The 22,579-nt window shown below is 40.0% G+C and overlaps 2 protein-coding genes across 2 annotated transcripts in view; one reads left to right on the plus strand and one right to left on the minus strand.

Moving 5' to 3' along the window:
• LOC138592874 (general transcription factor IIF subunit 2-like) overlaps nucleotides 1–22,579 on the minus strand; it is a 48,959-nt gene that overhangs the window by 9,629 nt on the left and 16,751 nt on the right. The window lies entirely within an intron of this gene.
• Nucleotides 12,623–14,669, plus strand: kctd4 (potassium channel tetramerization domain containing 4). The gene has a single exon (XM_069663765.1). It carries the CDS (start codon nucleotides 12,892–12,894, stop codon nucleotides 13,666–13,668), a length of 777 nt encoding a protein of 258 aa, XP_069519866.1. The 5' UTR covers nucleotides 12,623–12,891; the 3' UTR covers nucleotides 13,669–14,669.

Genomic DNA, 22,579 nt, shown 5'->3' on the forward strand with positions numbered 1-22,579 from the left:
ACACATATAACTTAAACCTGTGTCTATGCTGCGAAGCAACACAAGCGATAGTTCAAGCACATGAATAAATACCACAAAGTACAAAGTAAACAGCACAATACTACTCGTTGACTACTACGTTGACGCATCAGTAATTATCAAATATGTACTTTCTGCCTGAGTACTTCCTTGGCTTCAGATACCATAAGTACATTTGGCTGAAAATATTTCTGTACTTTTACTCTTCAGATTTAAATACTTATTTATTTCTGACAGTCAGCCTTCCATTATCCTTTCACAATAAAGCCTCTAAATACAACAATTTAAGCTATTTCTGAATAGGTTATTTTTGTTTATAATTATATTTCAAACTGTTCCTTTATAAGGTGCTGTAGCCAGTTGATCATCTTTTCAACCCACAACCTTTTCCAGAAACCATTTGATGTCTCTTCTGCTCTTCTTCAATCAGCACTGGGTGCCTTATTTCTCTTCAAGTTTTGAATAAACAGTCCGGGAAATGGTGGAGTCCAGTTGGTGAGCGTTGGTGTTGTATTGGCAACAGTTTGGCCTATTGTGCATTGTTGCATGATTTGGCATTGTTTTTATCTGGACACAAAAAGGTCTAAGAAGGCGCTACATTTCACACTCATCAGTTAACAAAAGCAGCAGAGAGAGACTCAAAGGGCAAACAGACCAAGGATGTCTACAGGCTTGTAGCGGGTAACAAAAAGGTGGTGAGGCGCAGATAATTATCAGATTGACAGGCCTAGATAAAATGTGGAGGCGGGAGAGAGGCTGTCAAACATATTTTAATGTTCTCTTGCAATTTTCATCATCAGATGAGAATCCTCAGGTGTGAAATTGTGTAAAATTATAGTTAGTGAATCCTCCAAGGATACTTGCCAGTTCACTCCCTCATGTTCACACTTCTATCACTAACGTCTTTCCTAGCGTCGTAGCCTCTCCCACTCAAAAGGTGGGGAAATGCAAAGAAAAGCTACAAGTAGACGTCTCTCCCTTTCAATCGTCATCTGAAGTGACGTCAGTTTCTGATGACGCTGGCACAGCGGGATCTCCTGTCAGTGGCCTTCAAGTGCTCTGTGCAGTCTTTTGTTCCCTGGTCTGTTCACAGATTCTGTGATGTATTATCCAGACAATGACAAAGGTGCATAGAACCACCTCTCCTTCAGTTTTTTGTATGGTGAAAAAATAAAAAACTATTTTTTTCTCTCTGCAACAACTGCCCATGCACAGCAAATCTAATTTCAGGCTGTTAACAGATCAATAATAAGGGTACTTCACGGCTCATTCTGCTGGTACAAAGATTTTTCTGTATTTATTCATTATTTATGAGCAAGTCTACAAAAGCAGGGAATAAGGAAACGAGAAATTGTTTTTGTTGAATTTTGTAGGGCACTCTCTTTTTCAGGGAGTGACCCCCAACTTGAGGTGTGAGTTTGTTATAACCAGAAATATGTAAAATATTTAAGAAGGTCCAGCTAAACAAAGCATGTCTGGGGAACTGATTCTTTGTGTATTCCAGTTGTTTGCGTTGGGATAATCTCTACTTACAGATTCTACATAGAAATGTAGAATCTGTAGGCAGGGACGTGGATTTATGGGAAGGCAAGTGTTCTTTTTCCGTTTGTACTACGCTTGTAGTCCTCGCTCTGTGCCTTTGGAGGATGCTATCCGCTTCTCCAATGGGCCCTGGAAAACCAGGGAGCTTACTAAACTACACTTCCTCAATCTAGGACGCCCGCCTCGGATGTCTGCAGTATTTAGTTAAAAAAAAACACATGCTTCCTGCTGTCCTGAGTCATGTCTTGTTCAAAATAGCCAGGTTTGAAATGTAGACTGCAGACCCTGCAGACAGACGTTTTCTTAGACAATCCACCGGTATATTCTCGTCGTATTTTGGATTCTGTACCGCTCTGAGCCATTGCCTGCAGCAAAATAAAAACCTACCAAGTGCTGGTCCATCTCTCAGTACTTTTTCAACTTCCACAATCTCACTGTAGAACCTGAAGACCAACACTGTATTAACATCTTGCAAATAAAAAATAAAAGAGCTCATTGTCAAAGAGTCATTTGATAAACCAGCTTGCCACAGTTGTTTTTGCAAACATTATCCAAACAGAAGCTAATAGGTCATTTGTTGGGTATTATTATTTTTAACTCCAAATTAAACAGCAGCATGGAGCATGTGGTTATGGCACAAAAACTACAGATAACCACCAATGCAATAGTGAGACAATATGGTTACTGACATAGTTGATGCAAACATGCAAACAATATTCAGCTTCTCTGATGGCTACAATTTGCCTCCCCATGAGACTTGAAAGTCTGACAGTAATGTCAATATGCATGCACTAACTATACACCAGTTTTGGACCTTGTTTCAAAAAAGGCAATATTCCTGCTAAACTGATAGCATGACTAATGAAAATGTATCGTCTTCTTATATCCCTGATTACACTCAGCGTTGCATACTCTGATTAACCCCAGCCTTGCAAACAGAGCTGACTGTAAACAGGCAAGAGGTCATTGTGTAGCAAAATAATATCTGCATCGCATATGTCTTTATCTGAAATGATACATCTACAAGGTCTAATGTAAGATATTTAATCTGAATATGGTGTTTACATGCTCTGCTTTAATGCTGCCAATTTCTGCATTCTGCTCTCTGGTATTATCATGCTTTACATTATACGACCTTTACACATGTAATACCCTGTAAACCAGCCTTTTGGCATATTTGGCATGTTAACAGTAATTATTTGTAATATGCACTGTACCTTAGGAAATGGACTAATAGAAGACACTCGTATCTGGATTTTTATTTTGCCTTATTCTGAGTAACAGCGGAAAATTAGATTACAATTAAATGTTTTCAAAGGCATGGCCATCAGTGCTTAAACATAGAATTGTGACCTGACAACAGATTGTCAAATAAAGTTGTGAATTTACAGAATTGTGACATCCATAGGGTTGAATAGTTTTTGGACAACAATGGAGCGGAAACAACAGCAAAAAAGGATTCTAATATACATTATCAAGCTTTAAATTCAAACATTCAGTTTGTCAGTAGGATCAATTTGTCTTTTTCTTTGTTCTATTTTTTTCACAGAATAGGATGGCAACATTAACACAAAAAATCACAACACTTGATTAAAAAAAATAAAAAAAAGCCTTGATGTATTCAGTGTTAATCAAGGCTGAACAAATGCAGGTGCAACTGCCACGGTCACCATAGTAACTATCACACGCCACCTGACATCACGTGTCACGCAACATTCCATCAAGTGTCCGTCTATCTTGCGGAAACAAATGCTTTGCAGTACGTGTCACAGATCTCACTAATGTTCATCTTTGCCACAAATGGATGCAATTATGTGCAATTATTGGTGCCAGAGCACTTGCCAGCAACACGTCTAAAACACACCCACACACAAGAAACATGTGCACACATGCACAGACTACTGACTATATAAGAGTAGTGTACTGCTGTGTAGTAGTCACAGCTAAATAGGGCAATAGAGGCCATAAAGAAATGAGGACTGTTTCCCTCCTGACACTGAAGTCTTTTTTTCCCCCAGCATCCAGGAGTACACTGCATGAAGGAGGGAAATGCATTCATTAACATAGAAAGACACACATACTCACATATTTGAGAGACAAAACCAGAATGGGATGTGGATTGACCACACCATGTGTAGCTCAAGGCTTCCATGTGTGGGAGAACACTTGAGATAAATAGACTCCTGAATGTTGGCTTCACTATAAAACTCTTTATCAATGTTTTGGTCCACACCTTCCACAGACATTCAGCTGTCTTATTCTCCTACGCACCTCATTCAGAGCTTCATAACATGTTCTTCTCCATCAGATGAAAAAAAACTCTTGCTCCTCCAAAAATACCTTTTAGTGTAGCCACTTGGAGGATTTCTTTCAAGTAGATGACCCGCTCTACCTCTGAGCCACAGCCGATCCACATTTGCAGAGATAACCTGTATGCACTTTGCTCTTGGTTTTAGCTGTGCAAAACACACACACGCGCGCGCGCACACACACACACACACACACACACACACACACACACACACACACACACACACACACACACACACACACACACACACACACACACACACACACACACACACACACACACACACACACACACACACACACTTCACTCTGTAATTGAGATTATGACATGATGGGTAGGCAGAGGCCTGAATATACCACAATGTCAAAACACGAACAAGCAGTGCAGACAGATGCTACTATCTTCTGAGTATAGATGGTACTGAGTGATGATTCACAGTAAGAACAGACCTGATTCATTTACATATAAGTCCTGAGGTTTCGTAAAAAAACAGAAAGAATTCATCCAGAGCATCACATATAATGTAAGTTGCCAATAAATAAAATATAAATAAACAGTATACAATATCTAATATAACCCCCCCTACTTAATCCTAACCTGTTGGTAACCTTTAGACAATAAAAATAGAAGCACAGGACATAGACTAGAGACTTTGTGTCGATTTATTATAGCACTATGTTTGTCATTGATAAAGCTACTGTGAGGAACTTTCGGTTTGTGTTGATTTTGGCACCCCCTGTGGACAAAGCTGTACGTCAAATCTCTTTTCGCTAATTTTGTCCCGAACATGCTTGAGCAGTGGTCTTTAACAAAAATCTCATCCTGCTTTTCCCCTCCATGAATCGCCACCTTAACGTGGTGAAGGGGTTTGCGAGTCCCTGAACCTGGGAGCTGTGTTGTCCCCTGGTAGGGTCTCCCAAGGAAAATTGGTCCCAGGGGAGGGACCAGACTAAGAGCAGTTCAAAACCCCCTATGAAGAGGCAAGAGCGTGTAACAGCTACCTGACCCAGATCAGGGACACCAGGGCTACCCCCTGGAGCCAGACCTGGGGGTATGCTCGTTGGCGAGCGTCTGGTGGCCAGGCTTTTGTCCATGGGTGTGGGAGGAGTTCAGGGAGGCTATGGAGAAGGACTTTCGGTTGGCCTCAAAGAAGTTCTGGCAAACCGTTAGACGACTCAGGAGGGGGATGCAGGAATTTGCTCAAGCTGTTTTCAGCAGGGGTGGAGAGCTGCTGACCCAAACTGGGGATATTGTCAGACGGTGGAAGGAACACTTTGAGGATCTCCTGAACCCAACAAAAACGTCCTCTGATGAGGAGACAGAGTTTGAAGGTCCAGGGAAAGCCTTATCTAAATCTGTTGCAGAGGTCGGTGAGGTAGTCAAGAAGCTTCTCAGTGGCAAGGCACCAGGTGTAGATAAGATTCGCCCTGAGATGCTAAAGGCGCTGGACATTATTGGGCTGTCATGGCTGACACGGCTCTTCAATGTCGTGTGGAGGTCTGCGACAGTACCTGTGGAATAGCAGACTGGGGTGGTGGTTCCTATTTTTAAAAAGTGGGACCGGAAGGTGTGTTCCAATAATCGGGGTATATTACTTCTCAGCCTCCCGGGTAAAGTTTATTCCAGGGTGCTGGAAAGGAGGCTCTGGCTGATCGTCGAACCTCAGATACAAGAGGGAAAATGTGGATTCCGACCTAGATGTGGAGCAGTGGACCAGCTCTTTACCCTGGCAGGGCTTCTTGAGGAGGCATGGGAGTTTGCTCATCCAGTCTATATGTGCTTTGTGGACTTGGAGAAGGCCTATGATCGTGTTCCCCGGGGGGGTCCTAAGGGAGGTACTGCGGGAGTATGGGGTACCCAGGCCGTCGGTGCGAGTCACCCGGTCTCTGTATAACCAGAGTAAGAGCTGTGTCCAGTTCTCGGCACAAAGTCAAACACGTTCCTGGTGCGTTTTGGCCTCCACCAGGGTTGTCCCTTGTCATCCTGCTTTTTTTAATAGTCATATGTATCACTCACTTTAAATTTTTGCCCTGGAAAATGTAAACAAAGGCAGCATGCATTATAACTTTATAGAAATAATCAATCTTGTCGCTGATGGTCTGGTTTGCTTTTGTAGGTCATAGAAAGGAATCACATTTAATTTCAGTCTGTTTCATAAGGAGCAAAGAACTCCTCACAGGAGCTTCAAATATGTTAATAAAAGAGCTTTTGCTATTTGTATAAAAGAAAAGATCTGTTACACTCAATTAACTCTCAAAAAATATAGGCATTCAAATACATTTTTACACTTCACAGACGCTGCTCTGACACAAATGACCCAGCTGATGGGAGGAACATGATGGGAGGAAAGAACCACAAAAGAACCATCGTTGTTGGTTCACTGTTGTGGGTGTAAGAAATTATGCACAGCATTTTCAGCCAGAGATAAAACATCTCCAAAAGAAATCCTCAATTTGTCTTCAAGTTCTAATCTGCAACCAGACAAAAGAACTGAAGTACAGAGATGCTCCAGTGAAACTAAATCAGAGGCTGACTGATTTCTGATGGTACAATGATTTTTGGTAATGCTTCCATATTTTCTCTGTATCGAGACCCATTTATTGTATATCAGTCTGTAAAGACACCAAAACAAACCAGCTGTTTAAGTAGAGGAACAAAGTTACCATATTAAAAGTGTGAAAACTGGACAACATTAACCACAAAACAGTAAAAGCATTTTTTTTTTCAAACTATTCAAAGGAAGTCTTATAATTGTAAATAGGGGACATATCATAGATAAATGGAAAAGGTTAGACCTTTAAAAGCTATATTAAAGACATGTTAATACCTTAAATGTATTACATTCAGCTTATTCTTTAAGAGTAGAGAAGTGAAAACGGTTGAGTGAAGACAGTAGAGAAAGAGAGACAGATGCGAGGGTGAGGAGGTAACTCGTCCACCCCCTCACACTCATCTTCTCCGAGGCCTTTTTCCACAAAGCTCTGACCTTCCTAATGTTTAACACAACAAACAGCTCGCCGCCCACCAGGTCTCCATCCACCATCACTGTCTCTCGATAAACTATCCCTCCTCATCTGTGCCTCACTGTATATCAACCACAAACACAGCGAGCCTACACATACTAGAGTTGGAGCAATGAATACAAATGTCAGTCAAAGACCTTCATCAGCATGCAATATGGGTGCTGCTCTTCAGTATTTTAAAAGAGTTATAGCCCAACAGATCTTCTGAGGTTTCAAAACTGTACGCTCCATTCAGTGCCTACAAAATAAAAAAATCATAGAATTTTGCAACACAAGATCTGACAAGACGCATAAGCTGCTTCTGAGCCTCAGGCTACTCATGCAACCCTGGTTCTCTCTGGGATCAGCCTCCAATAAGACTTTTTTGGATGATTCATTGCTTCTCTAAAAGAACAGTCTTTCCTCTGATCTTGACTCAGATCTGATAGTTGACCCTTTAGTTATAATGCCAATTGTGATTTTCTTGGTTTTGTGGCTGTTGTAGCGCTCAGGAAAAGTTTAGAAAATACATGTGTGCATGTATAAACATTGCGTTGCAAACGCCATGCACATGTAATTTATTTTAAACACAACATGAACAACTCTTTATTAAAATAACGCTCACCTCACATATCTTTCACACAAGTAGTAAACATGTAGTGTAGAAGAAGTTACAAGTGATATATTGAGGCAGAGATGGAAAAAGTAAGTGGAATGTCATTAAAAAAAAGATTGTACAAGTTGTTGCCCATTAATGATGAACAAACTGTACAGTGTATGGTGGGTTGACCTTGGAGCTTCTAGGGGTATCCCAGAGCATGCTCCCCCAGAAGAAAACTTTGTGTAATTTAAAATAAAAAATGCATCGATCTGGTGCACAAGAGCAAAATTCAGAAGAACTTTATGCTCTTGTCACCAATTTTGCTGATGACACAGCAAAAAGTCACATCCAAAAATCATGGTAAACGAGAGTTATAAACCACTTAGATATTTCTCAAGCAAGAAGATGTCTAAGCATGCTAATGTCATAGCTACTGTTACCTATCTGTGGCCTGCTTCATAATTTAGAGTCGCTTCAATGTAGAAATGCATTGGGTTTTCTGTATGTCGTAAAGATGAAAGTCTCAGCTTTATAGCAATAACAACATTATTCCTCTACACCTAAGATGAGATGAGACACCTTCCAAAGGTGTGGAAATCAGGCTTGTGTATGTACACCCAGTTTAATGATTTATATTACAAAAATGTAAGTAAGCACAGCTTTAAAAGACTGTTTCTGTTTATGTGCATACATAAAGTTGTTAGTATTCCATAGTTGTTTCATAGATGCTATTATTGCAAGTTGGTCCTTTCATACGAGTCTCTACAGAAACTGGCAATAAAATGTCCTGTATGTGATTGCCTTACTCCATCAGGTCCAACACAACAGGACAGGTAAAATAGACTATTAACTCTTGTCTTTCTCTACACACACACACACACACACACACACACAAGTTTTGTCCGTATATGATGACAACAAGGAAGCATTAAGAGAGGAGGGTTGAAGTCACTGATTGGATCTCCAAATATAATTTTCCATTAGAGCTCATCTCTACCAAGCCCAGAGGCTGCCTCATTAAGGAAATTTAATGATTCCATTCATTAACTTTGAAGTGATTTCCCTATGTCTGTAAGTGCATTCAGCCCACTCATTTAGATTTTACCAGCATTCATATGCAACAAATAGGCTTCAAAGAAATGACTGGAAGCTGAGGGTCCATTACTCACCTTTAAAAACTCACTGGTTGTTATTAAAAAAAAAAAAAAAATGATGCATAATACTTACTCTCAATATTCATGTCTTATATCTATATGTGTTTTTTCTATAAGTTATTTATAGGTTTTGAACATCCTGAATAACTATATTTTGTACTAACATTAATATATATATAATTCAATATTTATAGAGACCATAAAACATTATGTTGATCATTTGACATTAATGCCAGATTATTGAAAATAAACCGATATCTGATCAGTTCTATCTATTTTAGCATAATCCGACTCTATACAGTAGATAGACCTCTATAATGAATAAAGCAAGAGACTGTCAGTGATGAGCTCATACAAGACCCTATTTTAAGTGGTTGCCATGCCAGCTTCACAGCAGTCAGTGACTCCATGTTACACCACAAGCTCTTAGAACAGCACTATGAATAATTCAGCACCTTTAAGAGGGAAGGGGAGTCCGTGCTAGTAGCGTTTTTGGAAATTTCATTCAAACGTCAGTTTGATAAAGGGACAGCTGTGACAAACAGATTCTCCCTGACTTTGAAGATAACGATCGTCCTCGATGAGCCAGTTTTAATGAACAGGAGGCAGAAAGCAGGTCAAACCTCCCACAATCCTCTCTGCTGCATCTTGGCCTCGTTTGCAATTCCAATTGAGTGTTGTTGATGATGATACCACTAATCAGTTATGATTAGAAAATCGCCGTGGAGACTGAGAGAGCTGTCACTCCTGGATCTTCTCCCAGATAAACACGCACGCAGACACAGAAAGAAAAGCAGTATTTGATTGCAGTATCCCGCATCAAATATTTCTGCAGTTACTATGTTTGAATTGAGTGGTTAACTCAAAATGAATCTTCAGTCATTTTCTGTGCAATGCGCCCTCATTTACAGCACCAGCTCAGAGCAGCAACTTGTTGATAACCTGTTCAGAAATGTAACAAAACTGATCTAGCTGTTTCCGATAAAGAGAATTCTTCTGTGACAATAAACTTGTGTTTACTGTAGGTATTATATGGTTATAATTAACAGATATGTGTTCAAAATGTTTCTGATATAAAAAGAATACAATTCCAAATCAAAAAAGTTATTGTATCATTTGCATAAAACAGTGTTTCTGTAGCTACTTAAATAGCACCAAATACATTATCAAATTAAATAGGAGTATAACACAAAAATACAGAAAAGTAGGAACAAAAAATGATTTTCTTGTTTTTAATTTCCCACCTTCACACAGTGCTGCTGAAGATAAAAGTCACTAAACACAGACCAGCTCATTTGATATTCTGATACTGTTAATAATAATATAATAATAAAAGGCTTAATGAGCCGGATTGTCCATATTAAATATTCTCTTAATCAACATCATAATCCAGGAGAAGTGTGAGATGGCGTCTGTATCTGCAGAGGATCTGCCCTTTGGGTGTTTCTATTCTTATTATTCTGCTCTGTTTGGGACATGTTGGACTATCTATGGACTGTCTATCGCGGGGCAGTGGTTTGGAGCTCAGCCAACAGTTTGCAGTTTGCTCAGTCAAAATGTAGCATCCCGGTGACATGGCTATCTCTCTGCTCTGCTCTGTCTGTAACACCGTAACATCGTAACGACGATGGCTTATTAAAACAGTGAGACTGTGCACACGGGATCTAGTCTGCGCAGTTTAGATGCGGGTAGATTGTTGTTCACAATGTTTCGTTCTGTATGGGGAAGATAATGCTTTTATCATTGTCCCCTCTGCTCGTCAGGAGGTCTAATGACTTTCTCTTAAAGCAATGCAAAAATTAAAGTCATTAATAGCGGAGCATATCAGAAGACATATACGCCAATACAGATATATCTGCGAAATGCTAATATCGGCCGATAAAATCGGCTGACCGATAAATCGGTCGGGCTCTAGAAAAGAATATCTTGTAAAGTCCATTAAAATATGGGCCACCAAAAGGAACACAACGCCTATTTTATCTGTTTAATAAAGAAGAGTTCCTCCGGATGGGGAACATTGGTGCCTTGAGGCACACAATAAGAAGTAATCCAAAAGTAACCAAACTTTGAATTAACCTGCATGCAGCACTGGTAAAAAAACAGAATCCACCGTTTTCTGTTAAGTGTGCAAATGAATACATAGAAACTCGGACCGCAGGGAAATAAACTATACTAACTGCCCAAAATCTCATCTTGTATATTCTATCATCCCCGTACCCTGACAACAGGGCTGTGCAATCAAACTAAATTGTATATATAGGTCATTTTATATCCAGACAACAATACATATCACAGTACAGAACATGTTTCAATTAAGAATGTAACAAAAGATAAAATATATATTGGGACCTGTCTGCAGTATAATTTTTAAAGTACAGTTACTCAGATTTTCATACCTAAACCATGTCGATACTTCATAAGTAGCCGCTCTTTTAGGTACTTATTGTGAATTTAAATAATCTTGTTCCGTGTCATAACTCTCCTTTATGTTTGTTCATGTCCAAAAGACAAAATATTATGCCTTTCAGAGTGTAATTAGTAAAACACCAAAAAACAAGCTTTACAACAAACTATAGACCTTCCCTCTAAGTGAGATGGATGCCTTAATAAACATTTCTTGCCGCTGAGTAGTATCAGACATACTTAACATCCTTACACAACAAGGCCACTGTCTCTACTGCCCTGCAGTGACAAACACTGCCACAATCCAGGTATTTAGTCTTTGCCAGACTCCTGTGCAAGTGCTGATAAATTATGCAAATTAACTGGCATTGCCTCTGTGGTGTAAAATAACATCTGAAATAGGTTACAAACCATCTGGACTGAAATATTTTTACAACAAAGTTGTTGTTGGGGTCGGAATCGAGCATAAACGGAAATTAACCGTGCAGGCTGTCCAACCGACTCTTTTTGTTTGTGTGTGTCTGAGAAATGATAAGAAGTAAATGTGAGTACAGAGTGTTTCACATAGGAGCATTTGTTACTGCGTGTATGGAGGTTACATACACATCTCTAAACTAAAACTGCCAGACTGTTCCACCTGAAGACTATGGACAATAATCGAGGGTACACATTCTTTTCCTTCCTCAACCTCTGTAACAAGTCAAAAAACAAAAATGTTATCCAATCATACAAAATATTCTACTTTTTTTGACATGGGATTTTGACACATCTGCAGTTGCACTAGGACAAACACTGCCATGCAAAATACACTCGCAGTGTAGGTACATGACGAATTTATACCAAATTACGAGTCTAGTGCAGCTTCTCTGAGCGGGGGGCTACAGGCCAAAGCATTAACCATTTCAAATCCTTCATGACCAGACCACAATTGACTGTAATTGGTCCATTTCCTCCACGGGACCCAAAGCCACCGCCCATTAAAAACACACAAGCAATCACTGCATAAGCATTCCCTGAAACAGAGGGCTGCTTGTTACCTTGCAAGAAAGCAAACAGGACATTTACATAAATGTTTTCCCTGTTGCTTTCATTTACATAAGTAAGACTAGCAACCTACTTCTCCCTGTCATAAACAGAGATGAGCATGACAGTAGACCCTTTAATTAAACTGGACTCCTTTATAAACAGAGTCAGTTCAAATGTAGTGCTGTGTGATAAACAGATGGATTTGGCTGCAAAAGGAGTTTCATTTTCAGACTCACACAAGCTGAGACAGTTTCACACTACAACAATTATAAAGCAACCCCCCTCCCCCCTCCATCTGGTGACAGCAGGGTGTGTGTGTGTGTCTGTGTGTGCTTATTTCTGGTCTCAGCTCTGCACTTTATCAAAAATAATTAGAGAAAGACAGAAAATAGAGAGTTCCTGGAGTCCATATTCTTCGGTTGTTTGCTCACATATTCCCTCTCTTTCCCTGCATGTGACGCTGTCTGCCCACCCACTCCTACAGAGAGAGAGAGAGAGAGAGAGAGAGAGAGAGAGAGAGACATAAAGAGAGGAAGAGCGAGAGAGCGCGAGAGAGAGGGAGGAGGGACAGCGAGCAGAAGAGAGAGCCAGTCTGTTTTCAGCTCCCAGTTCACAGTAGCTGCTCTTCCAGACAGCATTCAGCCATCCACCATCACACACTCTCCAACACATTCACTCTCACTACCACAACAGCTGACAACACCTTTTCATTTTACTCAGCTGCACCACAGACTTACACAGCCAGATCCACTCGAGAAGAAAAAAACTCGAGTTCTTCCGCAACCACACCAGCTCAGTAGAGGCTGGGTCGAGGCTGGAGAGGGTGACTGGAGAATGGAATGGAACCTCAGAAGGATGGAAAGTGAACTGAGGCACATCAACCCGGACCTGCTGCAGCCCAGCAAGAGCTTCAAGAAGCCCTCTTCAGGCACCATCACTCTCAACGTAGGGGGCTTTCTATACACTGCCCACCGGACCACCCTTGCAAAGCAACAGGGCTCCTTTCTGGAAGAACTGGCCAACGGTAAGAAGCCAGTTCAACACACTGATTCTATGGGCAACCCATTCATTGATAGAGATGGTCCAGTTTTTCGCCATGTGCTCAACTACCTGCGAACCGGAGAGCTCCAGCTGCCTGACGACTTCCGGGAGGCAGGGCTCCTGCGACGAGAGGCAGATTTTTACCGCTTGACTGAACTGGTGGAAGCTGTGGTTGAGTGGGAAAGTCAGAGGGCGGCCCAGCGGGAGGCTGCCTTCTTGGAGGTGACGGATAGCCATGAGAGGTCTCAAGGCCTTAAGGTGTACTGCAGTGATGCCGCCTTCCTTGACAAGATCAAAGGGAGGCTTGTGCAAATCTCCAAAAGCCGCTTGGATGGCTTTCCGGAAGAATTTGTGGTGTCATCAAACGTGATCCAGTTCCGACACTTCATCAAGTCAGAGCCAGGCTCGCGGCTGGTACTGAAGGAGGACAGCACATTCTTGTGCACACTTGACTGTCTTAAACTAGAGACAGTAATGCTAGCGCTTAGATCAGGCTTTAAGCTAGTCACCAGTCTTGACAGCAGCAAAGGCTCTGTGGTGGCCGCTGAGGCCCTGCACTTTGTCAAGTAGAATGGAACAAGAAAGAGGGAAGAGAAAGTGTGTGTGTGTGTGTGGGGGGGGGGGGGGGTAGTAGTTCCTGATTACATATCCACCATGCTAACACAAGGTATTGGCTTGAAGATCTTGTAACATAGGCTGAGTGTCATGTGTCATTGGGTGAAAGTAGGAAAACAGGCGGGCTGGACTGTCTCACGAGACATTTTATATCTTTACTGCAAAAGGGTTGGTTAACAAAAAGTAAGTTGGATAAGTTGGGGGTAACATTGGGTGAGGCCATTATCAGCACAATGGTGTTTTGACATTTGCACTGCTTTGTAAGCTGGCATCTGTAAAATTCAGAATGATCCAGATCAACTTAGCATTTATGATATATCTATAAGACCTGATTAAGCATCACACAACTTACCATTCTGTAATATGGAAGAAAAGCCAACAATGAGTCCTTCCATCGAGGAGATGAAGGAATCAAACTGAGATTTTGAACACGGACAGCTTCATCAGCGGATTTGTCTCTGCACAAGAACTGCTTCTGCTGCTTTGTCAATGGCTGAATATGCCTGCAAACCAGCTGTGGAGTGCACTGTTGTGCCATTCAGCTTTTACTACAGTCTGTGCCTGTGTGTATGTGTGTATGTGTTTGTGTGTGTGGGTGGGTGGGTGGGTGTGTGCGTTGCTAGATTCTATGTGTGCTGTTTTAAGTTGATTGCTTGTGTCTAGTATATAAGCCTCTCTGGAGCCTGAATGGAAAATTACAGCTCATTAACATTGTTATGAATGGACTAACAAACTGACAGAATTAAGCAACAAAACTGTTCCTGTGTTTGTGTCATCAAGTTAAGTTTAAGTGCAAAGAATCGTGATTATTGTAAGGGCTTTGACTCTAGCATGATGCATGTGCACTAAATAAACTGTGTGTTTGTTAGTGCGGTGAGCCTCTGTGAAGTCAGTGCAACAACAATGCCAATTACTTTATATGTGAATATTTTACAAATAAAGTGACACTGAAGTACTAGTGTGTTTGGAGTGTGTCTGCAAAAGTCTGGGTACAGTACTAACCATAGTCTTTGCTTGGTGCAAGAAGCCTGTAAAATATTACTTTTAATACTGTTGCGAAGTGTTGAGAAGTTACTTAGCATAATGAACATAATGGTTAATTACTGATCCCCATAAACGTCCAACCTGTACAATGTGTAACTGTTAACCTCTGGGCTAGGTGGGAGCATTGTTGTGTTAAGTTTCCAGAATATTCTGATACATGTAAGTGGTGATATTACCAGACCAGAACACTTTCCATGCATAAATTTACTTTTTTGAAGCTTCAATGAACTCATCAGAAAATCCCAGTTTGGACAGATAATTTTGAAAGTGGCTTAAATTGGTTAATGTCAATAGAGATTTTTTTAACTAAAGAAACCTAAAAAATATACAGCTCCCTTTATCATTCCACTTTCTCAAACTAGCCGGTTGCAGCAGACGGCGGTCAACCAATGAGTCTGGTTCTGCTTGAGGTTTCTGCCTAATAAAAGGAAGTTTTAGTGCTTGCTCATTGGTGGATACATTTGGGGTAAATAATATAACAAAGAGCCAGTATAGACCTGCGCTATATGTAAATTGTCATGAGAAAACCTTTGTTGTGATTTGAGGCTTTATAAATAAAAATTGATTGATTGGTTGATTGAAATTACCGACAAGATTTTGCTTCTCTATTGTTATGTCATTACTATGTCTTCACAGAAATGTAGTTTGATGGTTGGCATCAAACACATTGCCAGCCATTTGCCTCACATAAAAACAAAAACGAGACAAATAACTACCTATACATTTGATATTGACAACATGACCAGTAACAGCGCATCTCTATACAGGGCAGCTTCAGTTTTGATTGCTGCACCATCACAGAGATACAGACCTTCCAAATGAAGCCATTGCTGGCAAGTCACTGACATGTCGCTGTTGTGGCCAAGTGCAACAGAGTCGACACACCCAACAGTGATCCAGAGGATGATTAGAGGTGCAACCGACTTAAAGACCTTACTAGTAGAACTGTTTTTACAGCCAGGTTTAAACTTTCATCTGTAAAGGAATAATGTTAAAATCCCTGTATCTGGCTTAAATTTGTGTTGTAAGGCACGTTTTTTCTAGTAATGACTGACAGTAATTTGAACTAGCTCACTGCAGGAGCAGTTCAGTAACCCTACCTGTAGAAGCCTTTAGGGAGTCCCCTCAAACCCTCCCAGTTCCAGTACAGATATTTGGTATTTTAAAAACTAGGCCAGTCTGTGAGATAAATCCTGACTTTTCCCTCAAGTGGGACCTCTTTTTATCTCTCTGCATTCCAGTCTGATGTGTGTCATCATCCATGATAGCAGTAATATACTTTGTTTCTAAGCAGTATAAATATGGATTATTCTGACTTCAGTATTATTATGCTTGTAAATAATTGTGATAACTCATTCTCTTCAAAATATGAGTTGACTTATTGGAATTATTACATTATTACCTTCTCTACAACTCTCTTGGTCATAATTAGCCTCCTTGTTTAATGTGATCCAGGAAAGCCCATAACTCATTGCAACCTAAATTAACTATTTTGAATGAAAAACAATGAAAAAAAAAAGTATTTTCCTACAACTCTGATGTGATTTGACAATATAACTTATTGAATTTGATTTTAAAGAAAAAGCCAACACCTTTCAAAAACCAATGCCCTAGTTTGAAACACAAATAGTACGTAATAATTTTTTTTCCAAGCACAGGTCAATAAAAAAGGCAGAATTTTCTGATACTTCAGAAATTGACTTCAAGAAAATATAAAAACGGTATGGTCATCAAGCTGATTAGCTGTTGAAACACTCCTTAAGTTTTACAGCCACTGGTTACTTTACATGCTGAGTAGCAGATGAAGACATCAGCACTTTAGCTCAACACTTTACACCTCTCCAACTTTCACCGCAATCATAAAAGAGTTGTCTCAAAAATCTTTGGTCCGAGCTCTCATGGGGTCTATTCTACATAAGTGTGCGTGTGTCCTCATAATGAGTCAACTAAACATGTGTGAAGCTGGTTGAGTGACCCTTTTAAATAAAATTAAATACATGCCTGAAGATATAAATATGTACACATATAAACATCAAACTGAATACAATAAATTCTGCGGGGAGGAGAGCAGTCAGAGTCAACTTAAGAAGCATTAAAGTTGAAGACTTGTCAGCCTGTTGGAGTGGTGCAAACTCATAAATATGATTTGTCAGTTGTATTGAATAGGTTGACGATAGTTCGTCACAAAAAAGGTAAAAACTAGTGTGTAATGACTTAGCTACTTTGACACTAATTTTGGTGCCAAAGCAAATGCAAAAAAACATGTCTCTCTTGGTTATATCCTATCCCTGCCTTCCACTTTCCTACTGCACGTGTGAGACTGCTCATCAACATCCTTTTGCACAACGTGACATTAAGGGCGGCAACAAACAGGTGTTTGTACATGTGACATTCAGTGCATCTGAGTGATGCTGTTAACGATGATTTGTATTTTTCCTGTGTTTGTGTTTTTAAGATCTGACAACACTACAGATACTCTGGACTTTTGTTAGTCCTACCATTTGGTCGTACATTCACACATACCCAGGTTATGGATTATGGTATGGATTATGGACTGGGCAAAGTGGGCAACACATCCCAAAACCCCCCAAACCACTGAGTCAACGGTATCTTTTATTTGATTCATTTAAATTAGTTTTATAATATTTATTATATCATCTAGGGCATATCATTAGTTGACTCTGTGTGGTTTTATTCTAATTAGCTAATTTTCGGACGGATTCTACTTTAATTTGCAAATTTTTTTTTTTTTTTTGAGGTAGACAAATGTGTATAAAATGATGGATGGTTCAATTTGAATTATTTTCATCTCAACATTTTACTGTACCTAACTACCTCCAGCTCAGTGCATTCCAAGACAATGGACTTAACCAACATGAATAACACCTCAGGCAGGAGTAATTGAACAAAGTAGGTTAACATACAAATGTCTGTACAAGTAGGAAAACAGCAAACTTCCATATTAATTAAAACTAAATACTTAATTCCAGTCTGATGTGCGTCATCATCCATGATAGCAGTAATATATTTTGTTTCTAAGCAGTATAAATATGGAATATTCTGACTTCAGTAATATTATGCTTGTAAATAATTGTGATAACTCATTCTCTTTAAAATATGAGTTGACTTATTGGAATTATTACATTATTACCTTCTCTACAACTCTCTTGATCATAATTAGCCTCTTTGTTTAATGTGATCCAGGAAAGCCCATAACTCATTGCAACCTAAATTAACTATTTTGAATGAAAAACAATGAAAAAAAAGTTGACTGCCTGTGGGTTGAAGTATTTTCCTACAACTCTGATGTGATTTGACAATATAACTTATTTAATTTAATTTTAAAGAAAAAGCCAACACCTTTCAAAAACCAATGCCCCAGTTTGAAACACAAATAGTACGTAATAATTTTTTTTCCAAGCACAGGTCAATAAAAAAGGCAGAATTTTCTGATACTCCAGAAATTGACTTCAAGAACATATAAAAACGGTATGGTCATCTAGCTGATTAGCTGTTGAAACACTCCTTAAGTTTTACAGCCACTGGTTACTTTACATGCTGAGTAGCAGATGAAGACATCAGCACTTTAGCTCAACACTTTACACCTCTCCAACTTTCACCGCAATGTAAAAAGAGTTGTCTCAAAAATCTTTGGTCTGAGCTCTCATGGGGTCTATTCTATACTAAGTGTGCATGTGTGTGTGCCCTCATAATGAGTCAACTAAACATGTGTGAAGCTGGTTGAGTGACCCTTTTAAATAAAATTAAATACATGCCTGAAGATATAAATATGTACACATTTAAACATCAAACTGAATACAATAAATTCTGCGGGGAGGGGAGCACTCAGTTGAAGACTTGTCAGCCTTTTGGAGTGGTGCAAACTCATAAATATGATTTGTCAGTTGTAGTGAATAGGTTGACGATAGTAAAAGGTAAAAACTAGTGTGTAATGACTTAGCTACTTTGACACTGATTTTGGTGCCAAAGCAAATGCAAAACATGTCTCTCTTGGTTATATCCTATCCCTGAAGCAGGGAAACTAATATAATTTTGTGGAAACTGGGAGTGAAAATGATTAAATTGAATAATTCAAATGTAATTCTAAGTGCATTCATCTCCTCCAGAGTTCCTGCTAGTTTAATTGTCTCCAGCCTGAACTGGAAGAAACATTCCAGATAATTCTACATAGTTAGTTACTAGTGCTGCACAATTGATTGAATATTAATCCCGATCATGATTTTGGCTTCTCACGATTAAATAATTGATTGACAACGATATTGACATATAAATTGCGTGCTTCGCCCACAGAAAACTGAGATGCATATCAAATCAAGAGCTCCCTAAACTAATGGCCACTCCCCAAGGGGGCGATCGAGAGGTTTTGGCTTCACTTTTGGGCGAGCTGGCATGTCATGTCATGAGCGCCTACCTTGCAGAGGCAGTTTAGAGTGGAAGAGTAAACAACAGAGACCGGTGTTTCGGTTCAACGAGCGACCGCGTTAACTTTGAACTTTCAGCCGTATGCGTCTGTGGTTGTCATAGTTACAGCAGCTATTGAAAACTGGAAGAGAATATGTAGCTGTCCCCGTGAATGCTTCTTTGTTGTTCATTACGAGCTCAAAATATACTTATATACTACACCGGGTCCAACCGGGTACTAGCAAGGTGAAGGCAAAAGGTTGCCTTCAGAACTGCCTTAATTCTTGGCATAGATTCAGCAAGGTGCTGGAAACATTCCTCAGAGATTTTGGTCCATACTGACATGATAGCATCAGACAGTTGCTGCAGATTTGTCAGCTGCACATCCATGATGCGAATCTCCGGTTCCACTACATCCCAAAGGTGCTCGTTTGGATTGAGATCTGGTGACTGTGGAGGCCATCTGAGTACAGTGAACTCATTGTCATGTTCAAGAAACCAGTTTGAGATGATTTGAGCTTTGTGACATGGAGCATTATCCTGCTGGAAGTAGCCATCAGAAGATGGGTACACTGTGATCATAAAGGGATGGTCATGGTCAGCAACAATACTCAGGTAGGCTGTGGCGTTTAAACGATGCTCAATTGGTACTAAGGGGCCCAAAGTGTGCCAAAAAACCACCAGCAGCCTGAAGTGTTGATAGAAGGCAGGATGGATCTATGCTTTCATGTTGTTTACACCAAATTCTGACCCTACCATTCGAATGTCGCAGCAGAAATCAAGACTCATCAGACCAGGCAACGTTTTTCTAATCTTCTATTGTCCAATTTTTGTGAGCCCGTGCGAACTGTAGCCTCAGTTTCCTGTTCTTAGCTGACAGGAGTGGCACCCGATGTGGTCTTCTGCTGCTGTAGCACATCTGCTTCAAGGTTTGACATGTTGTGGATTCAGGAGATTTTCTTTTTTTGGGCCGTTCTCTGTAAACCCTATAGATGGTTGTGCGTGAAAATCCAACGAGAACAGCAGTTTCTGAAATACTCAACCAAGAACCATGCCACGTTCGTAATCACTTAAATCACCTTTCTTCCCCATTCTGAAGCTCAGTTTGAACTTCAGCAGATTGTCTTGCCCATGTCTACGCATTGAGTTGCTGCCATGTGACTGGCTGACCAGATATTTGCGTTAATGAGCAGTTGAACAGGTGTACCTAATAAAGTGGCCAGTGAGTGTATATAGTATATAATATATTCTATATATATATATCTGTTACGTCTTCAAAGTGCTGTTTGTGCAAACTTGTCATGTTGGCTACGAACACTCAGTCGTGTATTGAACGCTGCTTGTTGTTATGCTAAAACAGGAAGAGGGCAAGTTACTCGTTAAACTGAAAGACCAGTCCCCTGAAACGGCTCGTCATCAGTTCTTTGGAGGTATTTCCGGTTTAAGGCAAGTGATGTTAAGCAAGAACTTAAGTTGTTTAACCCCATGAAAAAACACCAAAGTACAGTATGATTATCGGCGCCGGTATTCGGCATTTTGACGCATATCGGCATCTGCCTTTTTTTTTTTTTTTTTTAATCCGAGGGCCAATAAGAGATCAATTTAAAACTGGGTTATTTTGGCTCTGATGCATATGCTTAAAGGCATTTCAACAAAGTTAAGTGTTGGAGTTTGTATTATTCAAAATTTTGACACCAATATTTTCACTTTTACTGCAAATGAATATTGGCTTCAAATATCGGTTATCGGCCTCCTTGACTACTAATAATCAGTATCTGCCCTGAAAAAACTATATCGGTCTATCTCTACTATAAAGGCTGAGAGGAATGGCGTTGCTACTTCCCGTCCTTGTCCAGCATCAAGTCAGCGTGACACCCTATCCACCCAACTCCCAAAGACAGTTGAATTTACCAGTTTTACAGTGCAATTACCAATGCAATTTGCATTGCATTTTGCCTCTAGAAGATGCACCAAAATCAGGTGGAGAACCCTGTTAAGTTTGATGCTAAATTTGTACATGAGCCGGAATGTAGCACTAAATGTTGACAAAAAAGATCCCTAAAATTAATAAATAATCGTGATTAATAATCGTGATCTCAATATTTATTTAAATAATCGTGATTATCCTTTTGGCCATAATCGTGCAGCCCTATTAGTTGCTGTGCAGAATTCTCTGGAACATCTCTGAGTTACTGAGCATAACAACTTTCAGCCACCTTTGAGTCAACATACTCTCCCACTGACCCTCTAACTGAGCTCCCCTTCCATGGTGACTGAAACAATCTGCTCCAGCAAGCATGTCATCATGCCATTGGTCCAGCCTCCACCCCCCTCATCATTACTCATTCGCCCACATCAACCTCTGACATCAGGTGGTAATCATCCTCTGGCCACTCCTCACAAACACAGACAACAAACACACAATGCACAAGTAACACCATGTGCAACAAATGAAATGTGAACCACATCAATTGGAGGATGAATTTAGTGAACCTGTGTGGTTCACCATGCATTATTTTCATGACAACGTCAATCCTGAGGCCTTTTTAATTGCTCTATGCATTTTTTATGACTGACTTTTTATGAGTTGCGGGGTCAAAGTGATCCATGCCTCATCAAAAGGCATGGGATGATGAAGGATGCAGGAGGTGCAGGCAGAGACAGAGAAAAGGTGTGAACTGCAGCAGAAAAGCTCAAATCATACTGCCAACCGTCAAATCAACCATCTCAAGACAGTCTTTCCACCTGTTGCCAGGCAAACTCAACTCCTACATCATACGCTCACAAGCTGCTCTCTGTGTCTCTCCAACACACACAATCCTCTCCTTATTGCAATGCCTAGTCGTGCAGTGCTGCTCAGTCAGAAAATGGCCAACATACCTTATTTCTATCTTTCAGCTAAAGAATGAGAGGTAATGACAAGAGGAGGGGGAGGAGAATGAGAGAAAGGGTGATGAAGAGGAGTAGGACCGAAGGTCAGACCCTTTCCACTTCCTCTCTCAGTTCTCTCAGACAAAAGAGGCAGATGCAGCCATTATTCAGCCTCAACAAACACGACAGAGATGGGCACAACAACAAGGCGAGTATTGAAAATTGTATTCAGATATGTTAAGATTGAAGCTTTAAAAATAGGATACTATTTTTTAAAATAGTGTTAAAAAAAAAACAATAATAAGAACCAGGTATAAAAGCCTTTGAAATACCAGTTACATGAAAAAGACACTTTCCACATAAAAACACAAAAAAATGACCCTTTATTATTGAATATTCTTACAATAACTTGAATCCAATTCCCATTAAAAGTAAAATAGGTTAATCTTTTTTGATTGAGCCATGATGATCCATGATTTGGATGATTGACAAGAAAGGAAAAAGGTAATCTGCACATATTCATTTAATT

This window comes from Semicossyphus pulcher, unplaced genomic scaffold (assembly GCF_022749685.1).
Source record: "Semicossyphus pulcher isolate SPU_LCO1_2020_fin unplaced genomic scaffold, fSemPul1.0.p SCAF_15, whole genome shotgun sequence".
Lineage (NCBI taxonomy): Eukaryota > Metazoa > Chordata > Actinopteri > Labriformes > Labridae > Semicossyphus > Semicossyphus pulcher.